General features: G+C 46.9%; 1 protein-coding gene across 8 annotated transcripts in view; it reads left to right on the forward strand.

Annotated features, from left to right (window-relative positions):
- The window catches only part of ZSCAN20 (zinc finger and SCAN domain containing 20), a 28263-nt gene continuing 9450 nt past the window's right edge, over positions 1626-20438 (forward strand). The window contains exons 1-7 of one of the 8 annotated variants that reach the window (XM_013988803.2): positions 1626-1748; positions 8252-8814; positions 13719-13905; positions 14324-14400; positions 14646-14730; positions 16632-17315; positions 19988-20416. In XM_013988803.2, coding sequence (XP_013844257.1) covers positions 8359-8814; positions 13719-13905; positions 14324-14400; positions 14646-14730; positions 16632-17315; positions 19988-20416 — 1918 coding nt within the window. In that variant the 5' untranslated portion in view covers positions 1626-1748; positions 8252-8358. Of the gene's footprint in view, positions 1753-6522; positions 6666-8251; positions 8815-13718; positions 13906-14323; positions 14401-14645; positions 14731-16631; positions 17316-19987; positions 20417-20438 lie in introns of those variants that run through there. The other 7 variants (XM_021095857.1, XM_013988802.2, XM_013988806.2 and 4 more) reach the window with 7 other exon arrangements.

A 20438-nucleotide genomic window follows, 5' to 3' on the forward strand; every position in this document is an offset into this window, starting at 1 on the left:
ATCTGTCTAAGCCCCTCATTTTCTCCTTTTAAATTGGGGATAATAATACCCACCTCTGGGGGTGGTTGTGAAGTTTCAAAAACAAGGAATGCTGGTAGGTTCCTACTACATTCACTGAGTAAAATCACATGAGTTATTACAATAAATGAGTTGGAACATATTTCACAGAGGGGAAGCACTTTGAACTGGGTCTTTAAAATTAAAATATAGAATTCCTGTAATTTTAACAATAGCTAACATGTATTGAGCACTTTCCATACTGTTGATTTCCCCAAAGTCTCCTAACTATTAGTAGAAATAGTAATAGCTAATGATGATTAAATTCCTTCTGCCAGATACAAGCTCAAGCTCTTTACATATTTTCCCCCACTTATTCCTCTAGCAAACTTTATCAGGTAGATGCCATAATTATAATTCCCATTTTACAGATAAGAAAATTGAGGCATAAAGAGGTTAAGTAATTCGCCTAAGGTTTACAACTAGTGAGTGGAAAGGCCTATATCCGGCATTTAAAAGTTGAGGTTTCAGACACAAGCAGCTTGACTTCAGAGACCATACCTAACCTGCATTATCTCATTTAATCTTTGCAACACCTTGCAGTGTGGTTCTGTTACATCACCTGTATTTTATGGAAGAGAAAACTGAAGACAAAAGAGATGCAGTAATTTGTTCAGCACCACATAGCTATGAAGTCATTGGGCTGGGATGTGGATCAGTGCCTGACTACAAAACCCACTCTTCAAACTCGGATTGCTCATACCCTAGAATATTCACAGTGGAACAAAGCAACTGCATGTCTATTAAAATCATTCTGATTATTATTATTCTAATAATGACTAACAGTCTTCCAACACCCACGAAGTGCCAAGTTCTGTACTAACTGATTTACATAATAATAGCTAATATTCGCTGTGTATTATTAAGACCCAGGTCTTTTTTTTTCTTTTTGTCTTTTTAGGGCCACACCCAGGCTAGGTGTCTAATCGGAGCTATAGCTGCCGGCCTACGCCAGAGCCACAGCAACTGCCATAGCCGAGCCACGTCTGCGACCTACACCACAGCTCACAGCCACGCAGGATCCTTAACCCACTGAGCGCAGCCAGGGATGGAACCCGCAACCTCATGGTTCCTAGTCGGATTCGTTTCCGCTGCGCCACTAAGGGAACTCCAGGACCCAGGTCTTGAGCTAATCGTTCCAGATATATTAGCCCAAGGAAGTCTCGGATGCTATTATTATTCTCACTTCACAGGTGAAGAAAGCGAGGTTCACACTAGATCCAAAGTCATGCTGCTTAAATTTGAATTGACAATTCCCGCCCACCAGTCTGGTCACCTCTAAACACCGTCTCTCCTTATTTCTCGTTTCTGCTTTCCTCTCTTCGGGGCCGGCTCTCATTTCACCCTTTCAATAGACTCCGCCCCTTCGGTTGAATGCCCGCCCACTGGGCGGTGCCATTATCCTGCAGCCTGTGGAAAGGACCGGGATCACAACAGGCCCCGCCCCCATGCGTAAACGCTGTTCGGATTTGTTCCGGTGCGGGGCTGGAGAAGATGACGCATCTATTGGCTGACGACGTCTGAAAGGTCGCAAGCGGAGGGGGCCGCCCACACGCGCTCGCGCGGTTCCTTCTGGGAGTTATAGTCGCCGACGCTCCATTCCCGGGGTGGCGCCGTTCGGGACTCCGCGTCCCAGCATTCTCTGCGCGAGCCCTGGAGCACTTCCGCCCTGTTGTGAAGTGGGTGTCTCGGTGGGTGAGTCCGGGTGGCGGGGCGGGGGCAGCTGAGACTCAAGGCTCTGGGCTGGAGACTTAGGAGGTGGTGGTGTCGCAGGGGGCCGGGGAAGGTTAGAGGGGAGAAAGAAGCTTTTGTGTGGGGTCGGGGGTGAGGGGCGGTCAGAGGATGAAGCGTCCGGTGATGGAAAGGGTCACACAAGGGTCGGGGACTAGGAGGGAGATAGAAGGCCCTGAGCGTGAAGAGGTTCTTAAGAAAGGATTGTAGCTGAGGGAAATGGGAGAAGTTCTGAAGGTGGAAGCGTCTAGAGACCTCATAGGGAAGGATAGGAGGGTTCCTGGGCCCTGGCAAGAAGTGAAGATAAGAGGGCCTGAGATTAAAGCCTGACCTTAAAATAGTGTTCCAGCCTCTCCCTGCTCATCTAAGACAAACATACTAGATTTGCTAACCCCTTACACTTTCTCTCCTGGTGGTGACCTCTGGAACCCAGTGGGTGGGACTGGCTGTGGTGTTCAGCTCCAAACCTGCACCTCTTTCCTTCTGCCAGGTGGAATTGAATGGTACCAACATCCACTTTACCCAGGTGTATTCTGATTCTTCTTGCATTCTTCCCTATTCTGGGATCTTAAAATCTTTCAATTTCCTTAACATCTGGCGACATTTCCTTGTCAGGGATTTTGCTGAAGCCTACCCCTTTTCACCTTCTTAGCTTGAACAAACACATTATAGCCACAAATCAGATGAGACCTTCTATTTAAAAACCTTCATTAACTCCCATAACCTATGGAATTAAACCCAAACACCTTAGCCTGACATTCAAGACCCTTCATGAACACCCTTTACAGCCTAATCTTGATGCTCTCAAGGTACCTATCTTGGGGAGGTTGTTTGGTCCCTCACCATTATACATGCTGTTCTTTCTGCTTAGAATATACACCTTCCTCCCAACCCCCATTCTGTCAAGAGAACCAGTCTTTCTTCTAGAACCAACTCAGCTGTTACTTGGTTCATTTAAGTCACCCCCTACTCTGGCTACCACAGACCTCTTTTACTCTATTTACCATATTTGATCATAATTATCTGTGGGTTTTTCGTTGCTGTTGGTTTTTTGTTTCTTCTACTATACTATGAGCATCTCTGGGACAGGAACAGTTTCTGAGGCACTTCCATATCCCCACTGCCCAGCTAGAATAGTAAGTACTTGATGTAAATCAGTAAATACTTCATGAATGTGTGAATAAAGACATTCCAGAGTGAGCTCCTCTAGACCAGGCTTGAAGACTGCTACTTCCAGTGGGTTTCCAGGGGTGTGAGCTTTAGTCTTTTGCCCCTCAGAGCTGTCTTTGCTGGAAGCTGATTCATTGCCTATGGGGGTTTAAGCCAGAGGTGGCAACCGCATGGTATATGTGCTGCTACTCCCCCTGCTGTGCTTGGCAGTCACAACTCATTGGTCACAGCACATACTCCCATGGGATTCAGAGTCCTTAGCACAGTTGACTAAAGTTAGTGCTTTAAATGAAGCTTATTTGCTCTTCCTGGTTTAAGCCCTTAAGTGTCAGATCAGGCTGCTCTAAGCCGTAGCTTGGACCATCAGCCATGTGAGCTCGATAGCCTTTGGAAACTCCCAGTTTCTTTTTCTTTGGAGGTCACAGACTGGTCGTGGCCTTTCCCATGGTGACGGGGCAGATCTTTCAACCCACTGTTCACTGGGGTCCCATTCCTCATGTCCATACCCACACTCACAACCCCAGGAGACAGGATGGCCTTCAGCTTCCCTGTGTTTATGAAGGGATCATGGCTTTGGTGGCAGATCCCTCATTGCTTTTGCTTTTCTTTTTTTTTTTTTTTTTTCTTTTTTCTTTTTTCTTTTTGCTTTTTAGGGCTACAGCTATGGCATATGGAAATTCCCAGGCTAGGGGTCAAATCAGAGCTACAGCGGCTGGCCTACGCCACAGCCATGGCAACTCGGGATCCCAGCCATGTCTGCGACCTACACCACACCTCACAGCAATGCCAGATCCTTAACCCACTGAGCGGGGCCAGAGGTCAAACCCACATCCTCATGGATACTAGTTGGATTCATTTCCACTGCACCGCAAGGAGAACTCCCAAGATCCCTCATTGCTGAGGGGAATCTGTACTAGGTCTTCCTGACTATTGGAGGAGACCCTTGAGATCATTGAAAGATGGCAGAATGACAGCCCCTGCTGAATGAAGCCTACCATCACACTCTATTTAATCCGCATGGTGTTTGAAACAGTTTTGAGTTGGCTGCCAACATTTAGAAATACAGAGTTCTGGCTTCTCTGGGCAAAGTTGGAAGGCCTGAGAACACTGGGGCGGTGTGCATCCGGTGCCCTGTAGTTAGCCGCAGTCCCAACTCCACTCGTTTCCTCATTTACATTGTCTGGCCCCCGTAGCCATTTAAATCTGTAGCCACTGATTCTAGTCTCCCTGTCCCTTTGCTGTGCACCCATCTTACTAATTGGGGAACTTGGGACAACTGCTGTGTAGGGTCAAGTTGAAAGCTGCAATCTAGATAGGTCGCACCCAGGCCACATGACCTGTGCAAGGTCACATGGCTGGTAAATGGCAGAAGTGGAACTGGAACCCTGATCTCACTCTTGCCTCATGTTCTTTCCACTCTCCATACCATCTTCTCAGGGGTTTGGCGGACCGGCACATCTAGAGGAGGCTCTGTGGGATGGTTAAGAAAAATGACTGGAGAAAACTGGGTTTAGATCCAACCCTACCACTTGCTGCTTGTAGACTCTCACATGAGTCTTTGTAGAAGCTCAGTTCCCTATATGTAAGCGGAGATGTGGTAACGTCATACCTTACAGAAGAATTATATTCTAAGGTCAGCACAGACAGTGAAGCTCCCACTTAGCCAAAAATCACAATCAATGTGAGACTCCTTTGGCAGGGAGCCACTTAGAAACCAACATGCTGCCTTTCAACAAGCTAATAGCACAGCCAGGTTTCCTTGGTTGAACATTAGATGAAAGATTTGACTTGTTTTTAGGGACCATGCTGTATGAAAGACACTCAGCTCACACTCAGTGAAAAGAGAGGCTTGGGGGAGCTCAACTAACATGGGGACCAGCAGAGTCATGGGTGTCATCACTACATGCTCTGTAATAGACACATAGTGAATGGAACTGGCTGCATTATTTAAATTATGCCCTTTGCTTCTCTTTCTGCTGTTTGTATGTAGTTTAATGTGTGTAAGTTACAGATCAGTGTAAGGCACCTCAATGCTAGTGGCTCTTCAGTTGCTTGCCTGGAATATTTGGTGAGATTCTGAACGTAGAACACTTAGCACCAAGCCCGGCACCCTATGGGCATTCAGCACATGGATACTCGTTGAGGTTCTGGTCCGTATGCCCTTTCAACATGCTGCCTTTCAACAAGCTAATAGCACAGCCGGGTTTCCTTGGTTGAACATTAGATGAAAGATTTGACTTGTTTTTAGGGACCATGCTGTATGAAAGACACCCATACAGGCCCCCATATGCCTGGGAGTCTCAGGCCTGAGGAGCGCCCTTGTCCCTTTTTCCTCCGTCAGCTGTGTGATGTCTGCTTTGCTGACTGTGTTGACCTCCCTCCATGGGTAAACTGCTGTTCGTATCTGTCTAAGGAGCAGGAGCATCTTTGAGATTGTAGGCGAACCTAACCTTTGGGACTTTCAAGTCTTCCCAGAAGAAAATGCTTGTTGTCTGAGACTCTGGGCTTTGGGCCTGGTGGGACTACTAATTGCCTGTTTTTGTTAGTGTTCTCTCTGTGCAGAGCATACACTTCTTTGCTTGCTTTAGCCACTGTCTCTCTCATTAGACTGTAACTTCGGTGAAAGTGGAGACTGTCCTAGCTACTGTTGGCGTGCCGGCTCCCCGTACAGCGCAAGACTCTGTAGATGACGGGTGAATTTGTCTTCATTGAGAGAGATACAGATGTGTTTGGACTAGTGCATGATTTAGGCTGTGGTTAAAAGAGAAATTTCATGAGAGGTTAATTCTTTAGCTCAATATAAATTCTGGACCTTTCATAGCCAGATGAAAGGCTCTTGATGTGCCCGATTTACTGTTTTAATAAGAGACAAAACTTCCAATGGCCCAGCTATTCATCAGACACTGGGTTGGGCGCCGTGGATACAGAAATGGGTAAGATATAGTACTGGCCCTAGCAGTATAATTTAACGGGACTGTCAGATGTAAGAACAGGTGTCTATAGTAGTGCAGGGTAGTGCCTGTGTTAGAGGTATATAGAGCGCTTTGGGTGCATAGGATGAGGGGAGGTGATTCTTGCGGGCTGGGCTTGACAAGGGCACGTCCAGAAACAGGAGGTGACATTGAGCTGGTAACTGAAGCACAAGCAGGAAGTTGCCAGGTGGTCATGAGTTGTGTTCCTAGTGTCTCCCTATGTGTGTGGAGGTCTTTAGGACGAGGCTTTGTTTTTCATCATCCTTGTCTTTTTTCCAGACAGTCCAGTCAGATGGCCTAAAATCAGAATACCACCCTTCCTCCATTCTCAGTTCAGCTGTGTCATTCCCACTTGGAAGCAGCTAATAGCCTCTTTTGAGTGGGCATTTTTAATGTTATCTATATTTGTTGGGAGTGACACAAAGAGCTCTTTTTTTCCAGATATCCCAGCATGAGTGTTGTCAGAGTCTTCATTGTGTAAAAGAAGCAAGCCCAGGCATTCACTCAACAAGCATTTACTGAGAGCCTCCTGTGTTTAGTGCACCATGCTTTTTGTGGGGTGGGGGAGGGAAGGGTGCGGGGGAAAAAACAGAGGAGCTAGTTATACTCCTTGCCCTCAGTGAGGCTGTGGTCTCGTGTGCACACACACCCCTCCAGGACAACGTAGAAAGTGGCACGCATCACAGAGATGGAAATAAAGAGGAGAAGAGAATTCCTTCTGACATCAGCAAGAAGGTCATTCTTTTTTTTTTTTTTTTTTAAATCTACAGAGAGGTTAATTTCAATCCTTGATTCATGACCCATCACTGCCATCAGTTGACCATTGTTACGCTGTTTATTGAGTGCTTCTTCTGTGTGCTGAGTGCTATGCTGGGTCCTTTTGGGAGCTTGTGATCTAGTGGGTAAAATAATTACAGTTACATAGGATCAGGGTAATGGTCAGAACACCTAAGGTGGCATGGAAGCGTGTGGCTCAGGACTGACTCCTGTTTCAGGGTGTAGGGAGGGCCACTTGGAAAAGTACAATTTCAGCTGACACCTAGCTGTGTGAAGAAAGGAAGGAGGCTGTTGCCAAAGGAGACGGTGGCATGTTGGAGGGTTCAGGGGGCAGCCCAGTACAAGAGCTGTGAGCTGTGCCTGAAAATCCCTCCTGAGTTGGCAGCATGGTCAAGAGATGAGGGGGAGACTTGGGCAAGGCTTGCCTTTTATCCTGAGGGCAATGGGAGGTGACTGGAGGGCATTTAGCAGGGAAGTGATGTGGTCAGATTTTGATCCTGTCTGATTGTGCACAGAATGGACCAGGGGTTGGGGTGAGGGGAGTGAAGGCAGGGACATGAGTTAGAGGCTGAAAAGTGTGATGATTCTTTGGACGAGGCAGTGCCATTGGGGATGGAGGTGCTTTAGAAGGCCAAGTAGGGGTTCCCGTCGTGGCACAGTGGTTAACGAATCTGACTAGGAACCATGAGGTTGCGGGTTCGATCCCTGGCCTTGCTCAGTGGGTTAAGGATCCGCCGTTGCCATGAGCTGTGGTATAGGTTGCAGACACAGCTTGGATCCAGCATTGCTGTGGCTCTGGCGTAGGCCGGCGGCTACAGCTCCAATGAGACCCCTAGCCTGGGAACCTTCATATGCCGAGGGAGTAGACCCAGCTTGGTGACGAATGGATGTAGGGGGAAAAAAACCAGGTTTCTGGCTTGGGTACCTCGACAGAAGGTGGTGCCTTTGCTGGATGCAGAGCTCCAGAAGAGGGACAGGTTTGCAGGAGAAAATGATGAATTCAGTTTTTGATCTCTGGAGTTGGTAGTGCCTAAGAGAGAGTCAAGTAGAAATGTCTAGTAGGTGGTTGGACTTTGGGGTCTGGAGACAGGTTCTGGCTGGAGTTTTGGAAGTGGTCTGTTTAGAGAAGGTAACACATGGGTGGGTGTAGAGTGGGAGGGATTTTGCAAGGAGAGCACCCCTAGAGAAAAGCTTAAAGCCCAGCAAGGAGGGCCTTATGGAGGGGGTGACATTTCGAACCCAACTTGAGGGAACATTCGATTTTGGACATGTGTGGAGGGAGCAAGGCTGTGCTGGTATCGGATCATAGCAGCCTTGATGCCCAGCTCAGGCATTCCAGAGGATTCCAGAGGATTCAGTACTGTGCTGTCTTCCTCCAGGGTGTGCTGGCTACTGGTTTTGGTGACAGCTTGTGGGCTAACTTCCTGTTTGTGGGAAAGGGCGTCTTGGCACCCCCGACCCCGGGCAGAGCAGTGGAAGGTGCGGGGGAAGTAGGAAAGTAAGGCTCCTGATCTTCTTGCTCACACTTGTCCTTCTGCCTTCAGAGCCTGGGGGATTTCCTCTCCCAGGAGCCCCCGGAAGGACACACCACAGATGCAGGAAGACTTTGGGCAAGGACAGCCCAGCTGAAGGGAGGCATCCAGGAGAGACCATGGAGGTAGCCCTGGAATCCCAGGCCCAGGCCTCTCCCCGATCAGAGCCTGAAGAGCTCCTGATTGTGAAGCTGGAGGAGGACTCATGGAGACCAGACTCCCAGCCCCAGGAGAAGGACCTCAACCCTGTCCCTGGCCCCGAGGCCTCCCGCCAGCGCTTCAGGCAGTTCCAGTACAGGGATGCGGCGGGACCCCACGAGGCCTTCAGTCAGCTCTGGGCGCTCTGCTGTCATTGGCTGAGGCCCGAGATCCGCCTCAAAGAGCAGATCCTGGAGCTGCTGGTGCTGGAGCAGTTCCTGACTATCCTACCCAGGGAGGTCCAGGCCTGGGTACAGGCGCGCCACCCTGAGAGCGGTGAGGAGGCGGTGGCCCTGGTGGAGGATTGGCACCGAGAGGCCCAGGCTGCGGGACAGCAGGTGAGGCAAATAGTCTGTGTCCTCCAAGGAGCGGGTCAGGTAAGGCAGTGTGGCCGCACCTAGATTATAATTGCAAAAACTGCACTAACAGTATGATCAAGCATCTGACATTTATTGAACACTGTTATATACCAGACACTGTTCGGAGTGCTTTCTGCTTATTAACTCATTTAATCCTGTCAACAGTTGAATGAGATAGGTACTGTTGTCCTGATTTTACTGATGAGGAAACTGAGGCAAGGAAAAGATAGATAATTGGCTCAAAGTCACTGGCTGCTGGATGCTAGGGGCAGGATTTGAATTCAGTCTGACTCTAAAGCCAGCTCATAACCACTGCTCTGCTGCTTCCTGGTAGATTTAATTTGTGTTGCTTTCTGTACTTAATAGAATCTTTTCACATATGTGATCTCTTTGGATGTATACAGCAGTAATGTAGCTAGACAGAAATAGCATTTTTGTCCTCATTTGATAGATGAAACTAAGTGCCTGCCCAGTCAGGTGCCTCATAAAGCTTAGTCAGTATGAACCGGAGCCTAAACCCAGGTCTTTGGGTTCCAAGTTCCTTTTTCTTTTTACTACACGATAGATACCTCACCTGCAAACTGTGGGATTTAAAATACCTCTGAGTTGTGAGGCTCAGTTGAGGTATTAACTGACATTGTTAAGCACTCACTGTGTGTCAGATACTGTCCTAAGCGTTCTGTATGTATCGCTCATCTAACCAGCCCAGCAAGCCTACGAGGTGGGTGCCGTTATCGCCATTTTACAAATGGTTCAACAGACTCAGGTAAGTAACCTGCCCACATTTATTTCAGTGGTAGAGCTGAGATAAGGGAAGTGAAAGTATTGTGGATTTAGCAACCACATGAAAGCCCATGATAACAATTTACAATTTTGCTGTGACACATATTTTGAATCCTGCTTCGAAAATGGTAATTGTACAACCAGTCCTTCAGCTGGCTGTGGGCTGAGCCAGCCACCCAGAACCGTCATCTCAACATAGCCTTGTTCCTTTCACTTTTTATATAGTCAGTAATTCTTGTGATATTATACTTAATCATATTTCATTGGGGAAAATCATAGGTTTGAGAGCATAGCCCTTGCACACAAGCAGGGGTTTTCTGTACATTGTAAATTGTAAAGCTCTGTTTAAATGTGAGACGACAGGAAGAAGGTTTAAGGTCTGTGGATTTCTCCTGCTTTTTGGATTCCTTTACAAACTGAAGATTCCGAAAGCATAATATTTAAAGTTAACAGAACGAAATACAAGAGAGTTACCTTATTTTGATATATTACCCCACCTTCCCAGGTTATTTCTTCTAAAGAAACCAGCTCTTTCTTTGTTCTCAGTGGCGGTGGAGAAACAAATGGATGTCTTAGGTTGTCTTTTGTCAGAGGTGAGAGATGAAGAACTTGAAACCCAGAGATAAGAGTTGACTTAAGTCAAGGTCTTTTTTTTTTTTGTCTTTTTGTCTTTTCTAGGGCCACTCCCACAGCATATGGAGGTTCCCAGGCTAGGGATATAATCGGAGCTGTAGCCACCAGCCCACACCACTGCCATAGCAATGCGGGATCCGAGCCGTGTCTGCAACCTACGCCACAGCTCACGGCAATGCCGGATCCTTAACCCACTGAGCGGGGCCAGGGATGGAACCCACAACCTCATGGTTCCTAGTCGGATTCGTTAACCACTGAGCCACGACAGGAACTCCTAAGTCAAGGTCTTTATAATTCTTTATCTGTACAATGAAAGGGTTGCACTAGACCAAAAGGCCTCAGATTTTATCCCTGTGAACGCCTGTGAACTGAGCAAAGATTGAACTGCTTCTCAAATAGGAAAAAAAAAAAGGTAATAGAATCTTCTCATTATGGAGAACTACTATATTATAGTAGTTCTCTATAATGTAGTTATAAAAAAACATTATAGTGGTTTTTTCTCTCTGTGACTTTTATTTTATTTTTAAACTTTTCTACCGGCCTCTGAGTACTCAGAAATGCCAAAACAAATGGATAAGTAGCATAGAAGCTTGTTTTCCCTGCAAGGCAGACATGTTGTAGTTTGTGATCTTACATTGCAAGGTTTGTTACATTCTCTGCAGGTAAAAGTTTTCCAAGTCTTGGTAATGGAATGAAACACATTAACTGTGTTCCTCAAAGAGAACGGCCTCCTGAAAAGGGTTGCTGCCTACTGGGGCTAATGGCCTCTAAAATATTTTCCTTAAAAATTCCTTTCAGCTTTGCTCTTTCGTGGTTTTGAGCTTGTTTATTCTGTTGTCACCCTCATGCACAACCCCTCTCCCCAGCAAGTGCTTAGGCATTTTTAAGAAAACAAAAGGAGTTCCTATTTTGGCTCAGTGGTTAATGAACCCAACTAGTAACCATGAGGACGTGGGTTCAATCCCTGGCCTTGCTCAAGGGGTTAAGGATCTGGCATTGCCGTGAACTGTGGTGTAGGTCTCAGACGTGGCTCGGATCTCAAGTTGCTACAGCTGTGGCATAGGCCAGCGGCTGTAGCTCTGATTAGACCCCTAGCCTGGGAACCTCCTTATGCCTTGGGCGCGGCCCTGAAAAGACTTTGGACACGTGTGGAGGGAGCAAGGAAAAAAAAAAGAGTAGAACCTGAAATGCATCATAAGAGAAAAGGTTCTACTTTAAAAAAACAAAGAAAAAAGGCTATTTTACAGAGCACTTTTAGTTTCATAACATATTGAACAGAAAGCACAGAGTGTTTATTTACCCCCTTCCCTAACACTTGTACAGCCTCTACCACTCCCAACATTCCCTACCAGACTGGGACATTTGTTACAATCCTTGAAAGTTGTTATCCCCCAGAGTCCATAGTTTCCCTTAGGGTTCACTCTTGGTGCTGTACATTCTGTGGGTTTTGACAGAGGTGTAAGGACATGTACCCACCGTTATAGGATCATACAGAGTAGTTTCACTGCCCTAAACATCATCAGTGCCCCAGCTCTTCATCCCTCCTTCCCCCCAGCTTCTGGCAACCACAAAACCTTGGCTCTTTTTTTACAGTCTTCATAGTTTTGCCTTCTCCAGATGTCATATAGTTGGAATCATACCATATATAGCCTTTTCAGATTGGCTTTTTTCAGTTTATAATATGCACTTAAGGTTGCTCCGTGCCTTTTCTTGGCTTGGTAGCTCATTTCTTTTTAGCGCTGAGTAATACTCCATTGTCTGGTTGTAGCACAGCTTATTTATCCATTTACCTACCGAAGGACATCTTGGTTGTTTCCAGGTTTGGGCAGTTATGAATAAAGCTGCTGTACACATCCGTGCACAGGTTTTTGTGTGGTGTACAGGCATTTTTGCTGGATTCATAATTCACCTTTACCCCAATTAATAGCCTCATTGCCCCTTGGATCTGTATCTTTCCGTGTCCACAGTTACTATCCCTGGAATCAGAATCTTTGCTTAGGTAGAAATCGTTGGAAGAGCTGGGGCTAGGAGTGGGGATTGTTGTTAGAGAATGGATTTGGGTTTTCAGATTGGCCAAGAGTTTTGGAGTGAATTTTGGCAAACTGAGTAATGAAGTTTGATAAAGATGGATTTAAAAAAAAATGTAAGTTTCAGAGTAGTATATGTAGTTTCTGTCTTTTGTGTAAAAATGGGGGAGAATAATATAAATTTACAGTTGCTTGTATATACAGAAACTCAAAAGGATGCATAAGAACGGTGGTTACCTGTGGTGAGGCATCGGGGAAGACACAGGGCAGGTGGAATGGAGACAGGTGGGATGGGGTGTTCTCACCGATTATATCTTTGTATGTATTTTCTGTTTTTGGACCATGTGAGTATTGAAAGTACCTATTGAAAACACTGAAATTCATGTTTAAAAGTTAGGTATTTCTATGATATAATGAGATTGTTATATTGGAGTTTTAGGGCCAGGAAATAATATCTCAGCCTCTACCTCTGAATTTGGAACCAGTTGAGAGAGAGAAGAAATTAGCTTTATGATTGCTAGTGCTGAATTAGGTAATGCTATCTCTTAACTGATTATTTCCTTTTATTATATATATATTCTCCATCTCTCTGAGTGCTTTTTTGCTTGACCTTTTACACAGAGATTTAAACTGCCACTTCTGTTTTCTTTTTGAGTTACAGTGCCTTATCTCTGTGTAGTCTTCTGTTTAAAGATTAGATGTACTTTCCTGAAGCAGCACATACTTTTACTTTGTTTTAAAATTACATTTACAGTTCTTTGAATTTTCTTTGCCTTTCAGCAGGAATATTTAGAACAATTACATTTAGAGTTGTAGTTTTATCTGCTTTTGTGCTTCCCTTTGGCTTATTTAATATATACCTGGTTAACTTATTTCTTTTTTGTTGTTGTTTCTTTGGGTAACTTAAAAACCTGTTTTTGATGTTTAGAGACTATTTTTATGACACAGAAATTTTACATAATTTATCTCTTTATAATTCAAAAATGTTTTGAATAGTAGTGGCCTCATTTAGACACTTGTATAGCCTCTCTATTGAATAAGACAGAACTCACTTGATGGTATAAATGCTGGTCTGTTTACCGAAGTCAGTCTGATAGCTTTGTCATCATCTTCTTTGTTTTTTTTTTTGAGGGCTGCACTTGTGGCATATGAAAGTTCCCAGGCTAGGGGTTGAATCGGAGCTGCAGCTGCCAGCCACAGCCACAGCCACAGCAGTGCTGGATCCGAGCTATGTTTGTGACCTACACCATAGCTCACGGCAACGCTGGATCCTTAAACCACTGAGCGAGGTCAGGGATCAAACCAGCGTCCTCATGGATACTAGTCAAGTTCTTAACCTGCTGAGCCACAACAGGAACTCCGCCTTTGGTTTTTGAAAAGAGCCTGTTAACCTCTGAACCACAGTTGTACTCAAAAGAACATTCTCTGCCCTACCAGTTACTGAATTTACGATTGGGAATTTTGGGCATCTGTGTGTAGGAACTGGAATTGTGTGCAGAAGAGACCAGGTCCTTAAAGACAGTGAAGGAATCTCAGAGCTTCCCGCTGCAGCCAGCAGATCACCAGCCTGAGGGACAGTCCCAGAAGCAGTGGGTGAAGAATCCATGTCCTGACTTTCCCAAGCATCTAGACACCAAGATGGTACCACAGCCCTTGAAAGAGAGTGGTGAGTACCAAGAGTCAGGGGACATCAGGGAAGAGGGGCAGCAGGCGGGGGGGAAGGATGGGTGCGTGAGGAGGAGGGATGTGCAGAGTTCAAGGCCAGGGCTAGAGCAGTGTCTGATGGACACCCTGAGAAATAAGGCAAGTAAGCCTTGTCAAAGATTAAGCGCCCAGGGGTGTCAGCACACTGCATTGTAGCCGAGTCCCAGAGCAGGTTCAGGCGGGGACTGGGGCAGGCTGGTGACCGTGGGAGTTTAGGGCTGCCATCTCACCCACAGCAGCCCAGGGGCTGGATACTCTCCAAGGGAAGTGGAAGCGGGTAGTCTGTGTTTGCTCCAAGGAAGGCTTTAGGAAAGCTGGACCTTACAGGTGGTTTTTTGGGAACCTGAGCTTGGGTTTCAGAGATGTTTTCTTCTCCTCAGCTGTCCTCACGCCCCGAGTCCCTGCTCTCCCAAAGATGGGGAGCGTTGGAGATTGGGAGGTGACAGCAGAGTCCCAGGTGAGCTGCTGTGGGTTCTTCCTTTCTTGTCATCACTTCTCCTGTGCTCCTGCCCTGCTCCACTCCTCTCCGCTCCTCTTGCTGCGGACTGTCCTCGGTGCAGGGTCTGAGCCGCCTGCCCCTGTCCGCTGGCCTCCCTGTGGTTGTGGCATCGCTGTGTCCATGACTCTCCAGGCCTCTGCTGGGGTCCACAGTCTGTTTTCAAGGGTCAGTGACGTGAGGTCCTTCTGTTGTACATTACACAGGAAGCCCTGGGCCCCGGCAGACATGCTGAGAAGGAGTTCTGCAGGGACCCCCCAGGAGACAGCTGTGGGAACGGCGTGCCCCTGGGTAAGGAAACAGTGCCCTCCGGATGAGATGTCGTCGGGTTTCTGGTACACTCAGTTCCCAGGGAGCATTTCATCATACCCTTCAGACGCGTGGCTCTGTGAAGTCTCTGGAATTTCAGACCTAGGGAGAAGACATGCCTTTGTGGCCAGCTCTGTGGTGGCAGGGAGGGGGTGTGGGGAGTGGCTAGCGGCCCACAGGCTGGCTGCCAAGAGCCTGCCCTCTCAGGGCTCATTGTATTCATTTCCTCAGTGTATTTACCACCCCCTAATCTACCCACCCCCTCCAGCCTGGGTCTGCGCCCAGCCTGCCAGCCCAGAAATTCAGTCTTTGCTGCATCAAACAGGGTGGATTCAAGTGAACTGAGCTCAGGAGGCTGATGTGTTTAAACCACACTGAGAAATAAATATTACAGAGCTTAACGTACCTGAAGCCCCTGTGATTGGCACAGACCCCTCTCTGCAGACGCATCTTCATGGGAAGTCAAACAATAACGAACATTTCCCTGGGGCACCCGCGGTCAGTACGAGGGCCTTAGAGAGGAGAGTGGGATAAGGCGGGAGAGACAGTGGCATGCTGACTCCTGGCACGAAAGTAAGACGCTAGGAGCACGTTGGCTTCTTGCTGGGCAGTGTGCCCTTTTTACACATGATATCTGGGGAGAAAAGTGTTCAAAGGAACAACCTTGGGGAACTGCTGCACTAGATAATCCTTAAGCCTCTTTTAGCTCTAAACTCTTTCATCTAGTTTTCTTCAAATATTTATTTTAATTAAAGGATTCCTATTTGCTCGAGTTGGGAGCACTTGGGACATCTGTCCTTTAAACGTAGCTATAAGTATTTTAAGAAATAAGGGATTTATTTTTTCACATGACTGGAATTCCAGAGGAGGGCACACTCGAACCACAATACAAGCTGGTTCAGCCACATCACAGCGGACCTGGCTTCTTCCTTTCTCTCTGCTCTGCCAGGCTCAGCGTCAGCTTCCCGTGAAAACTGTTTTGTATCATAGGCAAAAGGTAGAGGCCACTGGCATTTTTTTTTTCTTCTTAGGGCTGCACCTGCGGCATATGGAGGTTCCCAGGCCAGGGGTCAAATCAGAGCTGCATCTTCGGCCTACACCACAGCTCACGGCAATGCCTGATCCTTAACCCACTGAGCTTAACCCAGGGATCGAACCTGTGTCCTCATGGATGCTAGTCAGGTTCATTAACCACTGAGCCACGACAGGAACTCCACCAATGGCATTTGAGGTCTCAAGTTTCTAGGAAGAGAGACTCATACCACATACACACATACACACACAGACCTTTCCTCCACCCATTAAATTTATTCAGCCTGTTTAGAGTATGTGCTCGTCTGTGGACCAGGAACAGTCACTCTTTTGTACGATCTATTTCACAGAGCTAACAAAAAAGCAAATGAACAAAGCAAACAGGTCAGTATGTTTCTGGTGAGGTGGCCTCTAGTTAGCTTTCCCTGTCCCTCTGGACTTTTAATTTAAGAGATTAGCATGGGAATTTCACATTAATTTCTTACAGGCAAGTGATATGTTTCAAGGACATTTTATTTTTATTTATTTTTATTTCATTATTTTCTTTAACAGCATATGGAAGTTCCCAGACTAGAGGTCAAATTGGAGCTGGAGCTGCAGGCCTACGCCACAGCCATATAGCAATGCTGGATCTGAGCCGCATCTGCAGTCTGTGCCACAGCTCACAGCAATGCTGGATACTTAACCCACTGAATGAGGCCAGGGATTGAACCTGTATCCTCACAAAGACAATGTCAAGTTCTTATTCTGCCAAGCCACAATGGGAACTCTTGTTTCAAGGAAATTTTAAAGAAAAGCTTTGCTCAACAGGTCATTTCTACTTAATTATTTCTCTTCTTCCTTTGGCATAGGAGTTCCAGTTTCAAAACCAGCCATCATCTCCCAGCGAGATCATGGACCAGAATTTTGGGGTCCAGGCCTTATAAATTCTGGGGAAAAGAGCCCTGCAGATTACAGGGATACTGAGCAAGCAAAACCAGCTCAGGCACTGGCCTGGAGGGACTCCAAGGCCTGGGAAGAGCGATCCCGGTGGGAGGTAGAGGACGTGAAAGTGTCAGGAGTGCACTGGAGCTACGAGGAGACCAAGACCTTCCTAGCAATTTTGAGTGAGTCTCCTTTTTCTGAAAAACTTCGGACTTGTCACCAGAACCGCCAGGTGTACCGGGCCATTGCAGAGCGGCTGAGGGCACGGGGCTTCCTGCGGACCTTGGAGCAGTGTCGCTATAGAGTCAAAAACCTCCTACGGAATTACCGGAAAGCCAAGAGCAGCCACCCGCCTGGTACCTGCCCCTTCTATGAGGAGCTGGAGGCGCTGGTGAAGGCCCGGGCAGCCCTCAGAGCCTCAGGGGGCCACGGAGCGGCTGTGGCTCTCCCCAGGCTGGGGGATAGTGACATGGAAGTGGATGAGCAGGAGGAAGGGGGCTGGGAGCCTGAGGAAACAGCCGAAGACTGTAATGGAGATGACCTAACCACCGAGGAGTCTGGCCAGGGCCCCAGGATTCCAGGGGGCCCAGCTATGTTCCAGAGTCGGATTGGTAAGAACACTGGGGCTTAATTGGATCCAGTTTCCAACCCTCCTGCCAACCAAACCTCTGTTCTCTGAGTTCAGGGCATGGACTGTGCATCTGCATTGATGCTACTGGAGTGAGGTTATCCTCAACTCCTATTCTCTCCCCTTTGATCAGTGCTCTTTCCCTAGTTATAGAAGCAAACATGTTTTTAACAAATTTTCTTGAAAAATTTTTTACACAATTTTTAAAGCTTCCTTTCCATTTATAGTTATTATGAAATTATTGGCTATGTTCCCCATGCATCCTAGAGCCTAACTGATGCCAGGTAGTTCGAGCTCCCTCTTCCTACCCCGATATTGCCCCTCCCCCAACCACTAGTTTCTTCTCTCTGTATCTGTGAGTCGTCTTCTTTTTTGCTATGTCCACTAGTTGTCATTTTTAAATTCCACATTGAAGTGATATCATACAGTATTTATCTTTCTCTGACTTACTTCACTTAGCATAATACCCTCCAAGTCCATCCATGTTGCTGCACATGGCAACATTCCATTTTTTTTTTTTTTTGGCTTTTTTTGGAGCCGCACCCACGGCGTATGGAGGTTCCCAGGCTAGGGGTCTAATCGGAGCTGTAACCACCGACCTACGCCAGAGCTGAAGCAACGCCAGATCCGAGCTGCATCTGCAACCTACACAACGGCTCATGGCAATGCCGGATCCTTAACCCACTGAGCGAGGCCAGGGATCGAACCCGCAACCTCATGGTTCCTAGTCGGATTCGTTTCTGCTGCACCATGACAGGAACTCCAATATTACATTCTTTTTCGTGGCTGAGTAGTATCCCATTGTGTGTATGTATGCGTTTATATATCCCATATATACATATATACCACATCTTCATTATGCATTCATCCGTTGATGGAAACTTACAGGGTTTCCATGCCTTTGCAATTGTAAATAGTGCTGCTGTGAACATGGAGGTGCATGTATCTTCGGATTAGTGTGTTTGCATTTTTCAGGTATATGCTCAGGAGTGAAGTTGCTGGGTCATGTGGTAGTTCTCTTTTTAATCGAGACCTCTGTGCTGTTTTCCACAGTGGCTGCACCAATTTACATTCCTACCACCCGTGTACAAGGGTTCCCTTTCCTCCATATCCTTGCCAGCACTTGTTATTTGCAGACTTTTTGGTAATAGCCATTCTGACAGGTGTGAGGTGGCATATCACTGTAGTTTGGATTTGCGTTTCCCTGATGATTAGCCATATTGTCTTTTTTTTTTTTTTTTTTTTTTTTTTTTTTTTTTTTTGCTGTTCCTTTGGGCTGCTCCCGCGGCATATGGAGGTTCCCAGGCCAAGGGTCGAATCGGAGCTGTAGCCACTGGCCTATGCCAGAGCCACAGCAACGCGGGATCCGAGCCGCGTCTGCAACCTACACCGCAGCTCACGGCAACGCCGGATCGTTAACCCGCTGAGCAAGGGCGGGGACCAAACCCGCAACCTCATGGTTCCTAGTTGGATTCGTTAACCACTGCGCCACGACGGGAACTCCTGATTAGCCATATTGGACGCCTTTTCATGTGCCTGTTGGCCACCTGCATTTCTTCTTTGGAAAAAATGTCTACTAAGTTCTTCTACCCATTTTTTAATTGGGTTGTTTGTTTTTTTGTTTTTTTTTTGATGTTCAGTTGTATGACTGTTTATACATAGTGGATGTTAATCCCTTATGGGTCATATCATTTGAAAATATTTTTTCCCATTCAGTAGGTTGTGTCTTCTTTTGTTGATGGTTTCCTTTGCTGTGCAAAAAAGAAACAAATACCTTTAAATCCTTAAGGGACCTTAAAGAGTTCAGTATTTTCCAGAATGTGTCTCTGGTAGTGTGGGGAGGAGCGTAAGTGTTACATGAGTGAACTTAATTTTAATGTGTGTGAGCACATCAACCCATGATTTCACAAAAAAGTAAATTTACATAAAGATATTGAGTGGACTGTTTAATAGATACAGTAGAAATCGTGACTGTATATACTTGAGCAACTCAATTTGGGGAAATACCCAGTCGCTGTAAAAGTGGAAACACAGAAGCCCAATCTATGAAGTGTCGTATCTAAAGATACACAGGGACCAGAGCCCAGGGCTCCTGCCTCCAGTTTTATGTGGTTTTCACTCCATCATGCTGCCTCCGTGGCGGCAGCATTTTCCTGCAGAGGAACTGAAAATAGACCACTTCCTTTTCCTTCCTCCACAAAAGAGGAAAGGCCATCCTCAGTTGGACTCTATTGCACGATTATCTAAAGTCCATTTGTGTCTGTAGGGATTCTCAGTTCCCACGTTTGTTAAAACGGAAATTCTTAAAGCAATCAGAGGACATGGATTGAACTGTATCTCAGTTACAAACCTTTCCTTGAGCCATTTAGCTGAAGCCAAGGGAGTGGGTCACCTAGTATAATATGGCCATTTAAATCCTCTCCTTCAGCCAAGACTCTTAAGTGCTAATAGACTCTCTTAGAAGGGGGTGGGGGTGGCAAGCCCTGGCACAGCCCTGAGAAGCAAAGGTGTATTCTTTGCTGGTGCCCCCAGGCACTTGGACAGTTTCCGAAGTGCCTGTGTTCTAGGTGGGCAGCAGGGCAGGTGACCCGGAGCCCTGATGAACCCGGCAGAGCTCGTCAAGTCTCTCAATTCTGAACTCTTCACTCCTGACAGCAGGTGTGCACTGGGGCTATGAGGAGACCAAAGCCTTCCTGACCATCCTCAGTGAGTCCCCATTCTCTGAAAAGCTTCGCACCTGTCACCAGAACAGCCAAGTGTACCGGGCCATTGCAGAGCGACTCTGTGCACAAGGCTTCCTGCGGACTCTGGAGCAGTGTCGCTACAGATTCAAAAACCTCCTTCGAAGCTACCGGAAAGCCAAGAGCAGCCACCCCCCTGGGACCTGCCCCTTCTATGAGGAGCTGGACTCGCTGATGAGGGCCCGGACTGCAGTTCGAGATGTGGCGACCAGCAAGGAGGTAGCGGGTCTCCCTACCTCTGGGCAGAGCAGTGCGGAGGCTGTCAACCAGGAGGCCTGGGATGAGATGGCAGATGAAGATGCCATCAAACCTCCCATCCCAAGTCCTAAAATCCTAGACACTGGTAAGCTTGAAGTAATCAGATG

The sequence above is a fragment of the Sus scrofa genome, chromosome 6 (assembly GCF_000003025.6).
Source record: "Sus scrofa isolate TJ Tabasco breed Duroc chromosome 6, Sscrofa11.1, whole genome shotgun sequence".
Taxonomy (NCBI): domain Eukaryota; kingdom Metazoa; phylum Chordata; class Mammalia; order Artiodactyla; family Suidae; genus Sus; species Sus scrofa.